Below are 13298 nucleotides of genomic sequence, written 5' to 3'. Positions count from 1 at the left end.
ACACATCTATAATGAACTCATTTTTGAGAAAGGTGTGAAGAACATATGTTGGGGAAAGGACAGTCTCCTCAGTAAGTGGTGCTGGGAAAACTGGATTATCCATATGCATAAGAATGAAACTAGACCCCTATCTCTTGTCACATACAAAAATCAAATCAAACGCGGTGGCTTACGCCTGTAATCCTAGCACTCTGGGAGGCCGAGGCGGGCGGATTGCTCGAGGTCAGGAGTTCGAAACCAGCCTGACCAAGAGCGAGACCCCGTCTCTACTAAAAATAGAAAGAAATTAATTGGCCAACTAAAAATATATAGAAAAAATTAGCTGGGCATGGTGGCACATGCCTGTAGTCCCAGCTACTCGGGAGGCTGAGGCAGAATGATTGCTTGAGCCCAGGAGTTTGAGGTTGCTGTGAGCTAGGCTGACGCCATGGCACTCTAGCCTGGGCAACAAAGCAAGACTCTGTCTCAAAAAAAAAAAAAAAAAAAAAAAAAAAAAAATCAAAATAGATTGAAGACTTAAATCTAAGACCTGAAACTATGAAACTACTAAAAACAAAACACTGGGGAAATGCTCCAGGACATTGGTCTGTGGGCAACGACTTCTTGAGTAATACCCCAAAAGCACAGGCAACCAAATTAAAATTGGACACATGGGATCATATCAAGCTAAAATGCTTCTGTACGGCAAAGGAAACAATCAACAAAGGGAAGAAACAACCCACAGAGTGGGAGAAAATATTTGCAAACTACCCATCTGATAAGGGATTAATAACTAGAATATTCCAACAACTCAACAGGAAATAAATCAAATAATCTGAATAAAAAATGGGCAAAAGATCTGAATAGACATTTCTCAGAAGACATACAAATGCCCAACATTTTTCATATGCCCAACATATGAAAAATGCTCAACATCATTAGTAATAAGAGAAATGCAAATCAAAACTATAATGACATATCATCTCATACCAGTTAAAATGGTTTTTTTCAAAAAGATAGGCAATAACAAATACTGGTGAGGGTGTGGAGAAAGAGGAAGCTTTGTACACTGTTGGTGGGAATGTAAATAAGTACAACCACTATGTAGAAGAGAATGGCGGTCCCTCAACAAAACCTAACAATATAACTACCATATGACCCAGCAATCCCACTACTAGATATATATCCAAAAGAAAGTCAGTATATCGAAAAGATATTTACATTCCATGTTTATTTGTAGCACTATTCACAATAGCCAAGATTTGGAATCAACCTAAGTGTCCATCAGCAGATGAATGGATAAAGAAAATGTGGTACATATTATATATACAATGGAATAGTACTGAGTCATAAAAAAGAATGAAATCCTGTCATTTGCAACAACATGGATAGAACTGGAGAACATTATGTTAAGTGAAATAAGCCAAGCACAGTAAGACAAGTCTCCCATGTTCTCACTCATATGTAGGAGCTAAATATTAAAACAATTGATTTCATGGAGGCAGAGAGTAGAATGATGGTTATCAGAGGCTGGGAGGGGTACTGGGGAGGGTTAATGGGTACAAAAATATTGTAGAATTGGAATGTTTTTAACACAAAGAAATGGTAAATAAAGGTGATGGATACTCCTATTACCCTGATTTGATTATTACACATTGTATGCCTGTATCAAAATATCACATGTACCATATAAATATATGCAACTATTATATAGTACCCAAAATAATTAAAAATAAAAAATTTTTAAAAATTAAAAAAAAAACAACAGAAGTGAGAATAAAGACAATCCTCATAGATATTGTTTAGTTGTTGTTGGGCAAAGACCCAATATACAGATTTGCCATAGTTAACATATACCCATGAGGAGAAAACCAAGAAAATCACAGAGAAACTGAACTGAAGTCCTGGAATCACTGAGCTTAGAATTAACCACTCTTGGACTTGTTCTGCTGCCAGACTTCCTGTTAAAGTGTGACAGTAAACTCCCTTATTGTGAAAGTCGCTTTTCCTTGGGTTTTCTGTTATCTGCATCCAAAAGTTCTCTAACAAATACAGCTTTCTTCCTAACTAGAATAAAAGCTTTTATTTTGCATGTACTTTTCTTCTATCACTTTTCCAAAAAGGTTTTAAAATAGCTTGAACAACACTTGTGTGATGGTTATCAAAACAAGAATAGAACAGAAGTGTGTGAGTAATCAGGGTCCAGGCCTAAGGCAGAGATAATATCCTTGGCCTCAAGATGCTGCTATGTCCCTGCTCCCAGGTTTCCAGCAGTCCTGCCAATCCTTAAGGGGATCAAGCATCAGAGCCAGGGTGTCAAAAGTTTGCTTCATTAGGTATCATTTACTTTCATTCCCCACTCTCTCAATAATTTATAAAAATTTCAAACATACACAAAATTGAAATAATTTTATAGAGAATACCCATGTACCCACTATCTAGATTCTATCATTAGCATACTTTTTCCATATATATATATGTGTGTGTGTGTGTGTGTATATATTCATTCTTTTATCCATCTATCAATTTATCTTATTTTATTTTATTTTTTTTTGAGACAGAGTCTCACTTTGTTGCCCAGGCTAGAGTGAGTGCCGTGGCGTCAGCTTGGCTCACAGCAACCTCAATCTCCGGGGCTCAGTGATCCTCCTGCCTCAGCCTCCCGAGTAGCTGGGACTACAGGCATGCGCCACCATGCCCGGCTAATTTTTGGTATATATATTTTTAGTTGGTCAATTAATTTATTTCTATTTTTGGTAGAGACGGGGTCTCGCTCAGGCTGGTTTCGAACTCCTGACCTTGAGCAATCCGCCCGCCTCGGTCTCCCAAAGTGCTAGGATTACAGGCGTGAGCCACCACGCCCGGCCAATTTATCTTATTTTCAATGTATTTCAAAAAGCTGTAGACATAAGTACACTTAAACTTTTCAGCATTTCATTATCTAGAATTCAATTTATGGTTCTTTTCTTTGGAGGTAAAACTTATACAATAAAATGTGCAACTTTTAAGCATACCTTTGCTGAATTTTGACAAATATATAACCCAATGCTCTATCAAAATACAGAACATTACCTTCACACTAGAAAATTCCCTCATGTCCCTTCCCAATCATACCTTCACTTTTGAGACTGGTACATGGAAGCTCCTACAGAAAAAGAAAAAGAAACTGTAATTACTCTAGGAGTAAAACAACACAACTATAGTATTATATATACTACATTTAATACATATATCCCAAATATCCTGTACTTCTCTGACAGTCACTTAGTCACCAACTTCACAAGCCTGGAACTAGCCTAATCCCTATATTAGTGTGAGGACCCCAGGTTTACAGACTTTTCATGCAAATACAATTCTAACAATGTGGTTGGGTTTCCAAATTCACAGATTAGGAATGATAAAATCTGAATGGAAACAGAGGCTGCTAAAACTATGCAAAGCAAAGAGTGGTAATCGCCTGACAGGGGTACAGACAGAAAAAGCCATAAAAAACAGATGTAAGAATTGGAAAGAGGTAAAAAAATCTGGTGCCATTTAATGCATGGGCAAATGGCTCTATACACTCAAGAGCACTCCCGACGATACCACCAAACCATAACAAAGTGAAATATGGCAGACCTTTGTTTTGGCCTCTGAAGTTTCATTACTGTGGTTTCAATTACGTGTGAGTAGCCCCTAAGGTCTATCACGTATAATTTTGCTGAGACACGATCCTAGATAACATGTATGGTAAGGCTGGTGTGTGGGGAGCAAGTCAGCCACTTGGGTTAGAATGAGAATGAGCCTGACTGGCTGCCCAGAATTTATATCTGATTTCGGCTTTGATGTCACTTACAGGCTGCCATGTACTCAGAAACTAGAAAAATGATAAAAGCATTCCTTCTTAGTAAAAATGACCTAAAAAAAAAAAAATTAAAAAGCAGCTACTAGAGTTGATAACAGACGTGAGGAGGTCTAAGAAAGAAGGTTCTTGGCTAGAAATAATATGTTTTAAATAAAAAATGAGTTGCCTAGGATTATTGATATGACATAGTTCCCTCCACATGCTTTCTACAGATACAAAGCAAAAGTGACTCATGAAATTGAGATAATGTTCCTGCCAATTTGCAGAACAATGGACTGCAAATGCAAACACTGGACTGTACAGCAGAAATTATATGCTGGAGTGGTTATCTACAAATGTGGGAAAAGGCAGAACTCCCATAAATCCTTGCACATGAATTACCAAAAAACTTAAATACAGCCTGCTTTACTAAGAGGTAGTAAGATATGGTACACACTTCTCCCCACCAAAGTGATGAAAACAAAACAACCTTTGGAAGTTTAAGAAGTAAATTTAATATATCTAGAAAACTCATTTCTGTGGAAAGCCCATTCCATTACAAAAACCATTTCTTTTAAAATCCATATTCATAAAAAATCTGGTTAAACAACGTGGTGGTGAGTATCAGCTTTTGGAAGTTTTTGACTTTGTCAAAAGGATTTAACAGAATTTGTATTGACAGTGAGCTCCTCCATCAATTATAGAAATGAATTTTATTTATAAACATTCAACTTATAGCTTTCAAGAATGTACTCACTGCCATGTGGTCCACTATCATTATAGAAGAAGGACAAAGAGTGAAAGAGAAGCATGAAAGCACAGGGATAGAGAAAGGGATTGCTGGAGAGATAGAAGCAAGCTGACAGCAGCCATTTCTATTTTACATGTCCCAACCCTGCTTGCAATCTTAGTAACAAAAACATCTGTGGGCACTGCTAAATTTATGATTGCTAAATCACAGTATCTCCGTCTTTAATCTATTTATGAGGCAAAAAGTAGTCTTATACCTGACATTCAAAATAACCTGTACTGCCCCATTGTATACTGCAATTTTTCAGGAAAAAAACCCACATATGCTTACACAAGATTTGTCACATGTAAACTGCACTACTTTTATACTTTTCTCCCTTTTATTCAGAAGGTGACCTATTAAACTAGCTTCCAATTTATGGCCTATATCTTCAGAATCATTTTCAAGTTGTCTGCTGCCCAAACGCTGTGTTGTATTTAATAGAACCAACTGTTCAGAATTGTCTCCACCCTTGCCTATCCTCTGCTGGGTCAGGTGTGGTATGCACTGAAATGACCAGTAGTAGGTCAAAGAACAGGAAAAAGCAACACTCAGGATGTTTCCATGGCTTGATTATCTGAATACTACCATAGGAAAGCTTCCTGCCTCTTCTGGTTATGTACATATGAATGGGCACTACAGTCTAACCGAAATGGTAAAAAGCCCCTTTTATAACACAAAGTCTGATCAAAACTACCCAAGGCAGAAAATAGAAACTGACAAAACAGTTGTTCAGTGATGAATTAACTTTACCTAAAGAGAGGTCTGGCCTCTACACTTGGTTTCTGAGAGATAATCTCTAAGCCTACTAGAATGCCACCTCTGATAGCAGTGTTGTTGTTTGCCTGGAGCCTTGGGTCACTGGATAGTCTAATATTAATAATATGATTTAGGGACACTGGATAGTCTTAATATAGGGGCTTTGGGTCACATAGTATCAGCAGACCTCTAGAGAGACTGGAGACTGAGATCAGCCATGTGGACAGCCAGCCATAGCTACACTATGGAGCCCCTATAAAAACTCTGAACTCCTAGGCATGGGTGAACTTGCGTGGTTGGCAATATTCCATGCACACTGTCACACATTGACACTGAGACAGTAACCCTATCCTGACTCCACAGGGAGAAGACAAAAGAAATGCCACATTCGGTACTTTTTTGGACCCTGCCCCACATACTTCTTTACTTGGCTGATTTAATCTGTATCCTTTCCCTTGTAATAGAACTGTAAACATGAACATAACCATCAGTGATTCAGTGAGTCCTTGCACCAAATTGTCAAGCCTTGAGGGTGGTCTTAGGGACCACTGAATTTAAAGTTGGTATCAGGGAACTTACACAAACTCAGGTGGTAAAATAAATGAAATTATAAAATGTTTAAAAAAAAGAGGTCAGTATCAGAAGTGGATAGTCACACAGACTATTCCGTCTAATTTAGCAGCTGTTTAAACTCTTGGAGTAGGTGTCAGAAGTGAGGGTAAGTCTTGTGGCCTGTGTTTCCTCTAATGTCTTAGTTTGCTGACTCCTTGCAACAGTGCTATTATTCCTCTTTTCAGGCATCTAGCATGAACACACTTGTATTTGGTAGAGCTATTTGTGTATCTGCCTTATCCCTACCATTGGCCTCTGAGCCTTTAGTACCTCAATCTCCCCCCATACATGTCCTACAACTGGCCCATAGTGGCTATTAGTATACATTGAATGGATTCAACAAATCATACAGAGTATAATAGGAATAAAACTGAGGTTATTTTGATTGCTCCCCTCCCATAATCACCATTTTAAAAGGCACTGATGGCAGCAACTCTAGCATTGTTTAGGATTTACCTTTGTTCTGAAAGAGCATCTGCAGGAAATAACTGATGTGCGAGAGCATGGTCCACAGTCTCCTTCATGGCAGAGTTTTTCGCAGGTATGAATGAAATCTTTAATAAAAATGAAAAGAGCCGGGAATGAAAATAGAAACTACTCATTTTCATACTTCCAAATTCACTAGTCACACTGGTCTTTCACCTCTACTCCTTGAAACTCCAGAATCAGAGTTGAGGGAAGAAGGATGTAGCCAATACTTCTTCCTATATCTTCCCTTCATCCAGCAGACTGGGCCTTTTCTGACATGGACAGGGCCCAGAATTAGACAGTGGAATATGCTTTGGAGTGTACAATGCTTAGTCTAAGTCAAAGAATAGATCTTCTGACTCTTTCTTTAGGCCCCAGTCTCTAGGTTAGATTGGATCTCCTTAAATTGTAGCCATGGATGACTTTCTTGAAATGCTTTTGACTCTGAGAGTCATCTAGGGATCATAAATCCCCACAAGCCATGATCCATAATCTCACTGTCTCAATCTCTATGAATGTCTGGTGATGGGTGGCCTGCATTCTGCTAAGCTAGGTTTAGGACAGGTCCTGTTTCTGGGATCCCTCTAGGATAACTCAGAGTCTCTTTTTATAGCTAATACTGATATGATGTATTTTTTCCCTCCTTTAACTTTTAGTCTCATTTTATTTTGGACTCTAAAATCTGTTTCCTGAAGATAGCATATAGTTGGATCTTAATTTTTTTTTTTTATCCAGCCTGAAAAATCTGCTTTTGTTTAATTCATTCACATTTAATGTTATTATTAATGTAGCTGGATTTATGTCTGCCATTTTACTTTTCTGATGGCCCCATCTCTGCTTAAGATAATCCCTGACCTCCACCCACCTTTTACTACATTTTTTTGAGTTTTCTTTTAATGGTTGCTCTAGGGCTTACCATATGCCTCTTATCAGAATTTACTTCAGATTTATACTAATTCCAGTGAGATACAGAAGCTTTACTCCTACGTTCTATTCTTCTTCTCTTTTGTGTTATTTTTGTTATACATATACATAGATATCTATGTTATAAACCCAATACTACATTGTTATAATTATAACTTCATATAATGTTATATCTATTAAGGAAGTTAAGAGAGGACATATATATTTATAGTTTGTTATATTTTTTAATTTACCATTTCTGGCTTTCCTCATTTGTCCCTGTGGGTTTGTTACCACCTGGTATCATTTCCTTATTCCAATATAAGTCTGATCACATCCACATCTTTTGTGCTATTATTGCCAAATATATTTCTAGATGTTATAGGCCTAACAATTATATATATATTATTATATACAATTATTTTTTAAATTAGTTGAGAGAATTTAGACTGTCTTGCTAGTGCTCTTTTGTGTTTTCATGTGTACTTGAACTTCCATCTGGGTTTACTTGGTTTTAGCCTGAAGAACTTCTCTTAGTATTTATTGCAAGGCAAATTGGCCTGATAGCAACGAATTTTCTTTGTTTTTTTTTTGAGACAGGGTCTTGCTCTGTTGCCCTGCTAGAGTGCAGTGGCATCATCATAGCTCACTGCAACCTCAAATTCCTGTGCTCAAGAGAGATCCTCCTGCCTCAGCCTCCTGAATAGTTGGGACTACATGCACACGCCACTATGGCCAGCTGATTTTTGTATTTTTTGTAGAGATGTGTGTCTTGCTCTAGCTCAGATTGGTCTCAAACTTCTGACCTTAAGTGATACTCCTGCCTTGGCCTCTCAGAGAGGTAGGATCATGGGCATGAGACACTGTGCCCAGCCAATGAATTTTCCTGGTTTTTGTTTATCTTCATTTTTAAAGATAGTTTTGCTGGAAATAAGATTATTGGTTGGCAGTACTTTTCTTTCAGTACTTTGAATGTGTCATCCTACTGCCTTCAGGTTGTGATGCTTTCTCAATAGTTTCTGATGAGAAGTCCACTGTTAATCTGTTCTCTTGTATGTGAGTAGTCATTTTTCTCTTGCTGCTTTCAAGATTTTCTCCTTGTCTTTGGCTTTCAGCATTTTTATTAGATGTCTGGGTGTGGATCTCTTTGCATTTATCCTAACTGGAGCTTGTTGAGTTTCATGGATGTGTACACTAACATTTTTCAGTAAATTTGAACATTTTCATTTATTATTTTTTCAAATATTTTCCTGTTCCTTTCTACTATCCTTTTCATATCCCCATTACATATACACTGATGAACTTAAAGGTGTGTCACATTTCTCTGAGCATGTTCATTTTTCTTCATTCTATTTTGTCTCTGTCCTTTGGATTATATAATCTCTACTGACCTATCTTTGTGTTCACTGATCATTTCTTCTGCTAGCTAAAATCTACTGTTGGGCCCCTTTAATAAATTTTTCATTTCAGTTATTGTATTTTTCAATTTCAGCATTTTCATTTGGTTTTTATAATTTCTATCTTTATTGATATTCTTTATTTGATAAGACATAGTCTTCATACCTTCTGTTTCCTCTTCAAGCATGGTTTCCTTTAACTCTTTGAACATATTTATAATGGGTATCCCAAAGTTTTTGTTAAATCTGACATTTGTTCACTGTCACAGGCAGTTTCTGTTGCCTGCTTTTTCTACTTCTTTGCATATTCATAATTTTTGCTTGGAAGCTAGAGGTTTTAGCTAATATATTACAGCAAGTCTGTATACTGCTTCCCCTCCCCACAGCTTGTTTATGTTGTGGTTTGCTTGTTTGTTTTGTGACTTGGCTAGACTACTTTAGTAAGAAACCACTAGTGTCACTCTTTGGATGGCATAGTCTTGGGGATGCACACTTACCCTGGGATGTCAGTGGTTTTAGCAGGACTCTCTTTGATGTCTCTTTCTCTGATCTCTCCGTTAAGCTGTGTGCCTCATTTGGATTACACTACACTAATTGCCAGTCTATTGTTTTTGACTATGCCCTAGGGCATAAATTGTTCAGCAGTCTGAGTCAATTAAATTTGGGCCCCAGTAGGCTTTGTAATAAATCTCTGAGGTTTGTTCTAATCCCAGGAGGGATCCTTTTATTTTTATTTTTTATTTATTTTTGAGACAAAGTCTCACTTTGTTGCCCAGGCTAGAATGAGTGCTATGGCATCAGCCTAGCTCACAGTAACCTCAAACTCCTGGGCTCAAGCAATCCTCCTGCCTCAGCCTCCCGAGTAGCTGGGACTACAGGCATGCGCCATCATGCTCGGCTAATTTTTTCTATATATATTAGTTGGCCAATTAATTTCTTTCTATTTATAGTAGAGACAGGGTCTCACTCTTGCTCGGGCTGCTTTCAAACTCCTGACCTCGAGCAATCTGCCCACCTCAGCCTCCCAGAGTGCTAGGATTACAGGTGTGAGCCACCGTGCCCAGCCAGGAGGGATCCTTTTAGCTATCTTCCCCTGATTCTCTCTGGTGAGCTAGCTGGCCTACAGTTTAGCTTATTGCTCTTTATTAAGATGAGCTCTCAAGTGCTTTACTAAGATAAGCTTTCTAAATTATCCTTGGGCCTGAAATTCCCCATACTCTGTTTTAAATAAAGTTAGTTCCTTTGGAGAATACTTTAAAGTTCTTTTTTCTTTTTTTTTTTTTTTTTTTTTTTTTTTTTTTTTTTTTTTTGACACTTCTTAGAAGTCAATAAAGTTCTTTTTTCTTATGAACTGCCTCTCTCCCAGGGTAAAGTTTCTGAGGCACCCCTCTAGGTGCTGGGTGGGGCAGTAGCTTCTTGTCTTCTTGGTTTGCTTCTCTGTGTGGAGCCTTTGCCCTATGAGTGAGCTGGAGGATGACTGGGGCCCCAGTATTCTGCTACAAATGGCATAGAGCCTCCATTCTATAGACGGCAGCTAGGTGGATAAAGGGAGCCCCTAAACCTCTCAGCTACACTCACCAGAAATTCAGCCTCTTCACCTTAGAGTTGGAGTGTAAGAGAAATGTTGGCAGTGTGCGCTTCTGGGTGAGTACAGTAACCCTTAACTGGGAGCTGAGGGGAGAAGCAGCCTTGTCTTCTTGGCCATACTCATCCTGAGTGGAGCGTTTGTCAAGCTGAGCTGAGGGGAGGAGGGAGGGTGTATATTGTAGCTCAATGCTACAGACTCTTGCTGTTGCTTACCTGAGTTTTATAGATTTTCTTTAATAAATATTTCTTCATTTGATGTATGCCCTTAGTACAATTTCCAGAGACTTTAAATGGTTGCCTTTTTATAGCTTTCCCCAGCTTTGCTTGTGTTGCTGGGGAGCAGATCCACAGGGAGCTCCTCATACTATCATCCTGAAAGTACAATTCTACCCAATCTCTTATACCAAAGCTGTGTCTTTGGGATGGAAATTTCCTACTGGGTGAGATACTTAAAAGACCTTTCTATAGATAAGCTAGGTCTCAAAAACTTGAGAGCCATTGTTACCACTGGCCACAGGTTTGTCTTTGAGCTTCTCAGTCTAATTTAGCCTAGTTTCTTAAAAGTTTTCCATGATTAAAAATCTGCTAAAGGCTAGGTACATTGGCTTATGCCTGTAATCCCAGCACTTTGGAAGGATGAAGTGGGAGGACTGTTTGAGGCTAGGACTTTGAGATCAGTCTAGGCAACATAATGAGACCCCATTTTTACAAAGAAAATAAAAAAATTAGTTGGGCACAATGGTGCACACCTGTAGGCCCAGATACTTAGGAGGCTCATTGTGGAAGATTGCTTGAGCCCAGGAGTTTGTGGCTGCAGTGAGCTATGATGATGCCACTGCATTCTAGTTGAGTGACAGAGCAAGATCCTGTCTCTAAAAAAACAAAACAAAAATAGCTCATTCCATCCAAGTTGTTACAAAAAAAAAAAAAAAACAATAAGAAAAAAAAAAAATAGCTCAGTATAGCAGTTATCCTCCAATCTCTTAACCTGGTTTTGTCCCACCCCAAGGTCTGTTATTGACAGTTACTATCCCTCTCTTGTTCAAGTCCCCTTCTATTACCCATTTCACATTTCATTTTTGTCTCATCGCCAACAGGATACTGGAGCCTTAGGTAGGATTTCTGATTATTGTAGATGAAATTCTTACAGAACCCGTGTGCTTTTGGAAAAGGGAAAAACTTTATCATCCTTCTTGATTTAGAAGACATTTGATCTCCATATCATAGATACACTTTCTTGGTAGGCAGAGAACTAATGGATAATTGGTTATCTTAATGCAGCTGGAACATGTATTAAAATATGAGAAGAACATTTCTCCTCTATACATAATTTTAAACTCATATTAAGAAAAAGGATTAGGTAGGGTACTTCTACTGATTCCTGCAGGTAATTAGAAATAATGTGAAATCTATCTTCTTGATAAAATGAAAACCAAATCTAAAGATTCTAGCATTACCAAAAAGAGGCACAGTTAGTTATAGGAATATCTTTCCTATTCAGTCTCAGTTGCCTACTTTCATTTTTCTAAATATACAGCCTTTGAACACTCACTCAGGAGAGAAGTTGCCAAGTCACTGCAAAATTGCATATATATATTCCCCAAAGACTAAGTCAGATAGGCTCAGTCAGAAACTCAGACTATTTTATATCTAATTCCAACAAGCTTTTTCTGGTTTCTATATCCAAGTAATCAGAAGCCACAAATCAGAAGGGGGGGTCATTAAAGATAAGCAAGCAGGTATATTAAAAGCATTGACAAGAAAATAAATAACAAAAAGCTTTAACAAACAGATAAAACAATTCAGGGCCGCCCCGCGAGCATCCCTCCCGCGCGGGAGCCGCTCGCCGCATCCCATTTAAAAAAAAAAAAAAAAAAAACAATTCAAACTGCATATTAATATGGGACAAATTGCCTGAGAAACCTCTGCAGTCTCTGAGGGCAGCTCTGTGTTAACTATAATACAGTAACGGAAGTTTGTGAAAAAGAAAGAAAGAAATTACTTCCACTAATCTGTTTAAAGAAAAGAATGTAAATTTTACAAAAATCTTTGTTGAAAATGATGTTCAAGAGGTGCTATCCTCAGTAAGATGGGCAACTTAGCTATAGAGACTGATAGTCCTTGAATGGCCTAAATGGCTAAAGTTATATTGTACTTAGAATTTTAGTTCTTTTTTTTTTAGAGATAGAGTCTTGCTATGTTGACCAGGCTGGAGTGCAGTGGCTACACGCAGGCGTAATCATAATACATTGTAGCCTCAAACTCCTGGGCTCTGGTAATCCTCCTTGCCTCAGCCTCCCAAGTAGCTGCAACTACAGGTGCATGCCACTGTGCCTGGCAGAATTTTAGTTTTAAATATCTTACCTACAGTTATTTTAGCATGTTCCTATTACATGAAAATGCTTTTAAATACTTGCTGAACCCTGGGTTAGTAAAAACATGTATGGTATTCATACTAATGTAGGCTCCTAAAAGAAATCATTACCTACCCCCTTGGAATAGTATCTCACCACAGCTCTCTAGAATTAATAACAAAATACCTGAATCACTGACATCACTTGGGCAAATGTATATTTTCACAGGTATATTTTGAGGAGGAAAGAAAAAGTACCTATATAAATTTCATCTTACTATTTAGAAGAACTTCTGATATTGTAACTGGAATTGAATACTGCTGTATTTAAGTAGTTATTGCTGCCAAACATTTACATTGATATTTTTAAAGCCAACTTTATGCCTACTAGTTACCTAAGGAACCACAAGGCAGAGGCTTGCCGCACACTTTTCCACATGAAGGGACAGGATCCATGCACGTTTTCCGACCATTACTTCCAAGTTCTAGCAATTGGCTGAGAGGAGTTTGGCCACAAGGGCAACAGCGCACCAGCTGGGGCAGCCGTGGGCATGGCTGACAGGGCTGAGGGTGGCACACTTGAGAACATGTATGGTTCCCACATTTCAAGTCCCTGTTAAGAAAAGC

At 38.2% G+C, this 13298-nt stretch overlaps 1 protein-coding gene across 2 annotated transcripts in view; it reads right to left on the bottom strand.

The window, feature by feature from the left end:
• The window catches only part of NFX1 (nuclear transcription factor, X-box binding 1), an 84284-nt gene that overhangs the window by 32433 nt on the left and 38553 nt on the right, over positions 1-13298 (bottom strand). For both annotated transcript variants that reach the window (XM_076008799.1, XM_012770166.3), the window contains exons 9-11: positions 13067-13284; positions 6420-6517; positions 3094-3124 (exon numbers count right to left, since the gene is read on the bottom strand). In XM_076008799.1, coding sequence (XP_075864914.1) covers positions 3094-3124; positions 6420-6517; positions 13067-13284 — 347 coding nt within the window. The remainder of the gene's footprint in view (positions 1-3093; positions 3125-6419; positions 6518-13066; positions 13285-13298) is intronic.

This window comes from Microcebus murinus, chromosome 12 (assembly GCF_040939455.1).
Source record: "Microcebus murinus isolate Inina chromosome 12, M.murinus_Inina_mat1.0, whole genome shotgun sequence".
NCBI classification, from domain to species: Eukaryota; Metazoa; Chordata; class Mammalia; order Primates; family Cheirogaleidae; genus Microcebus; species Microcebus murinus.
This window is presented reverse-complemented; position numbering and strand designations above follow the sequence as displayed.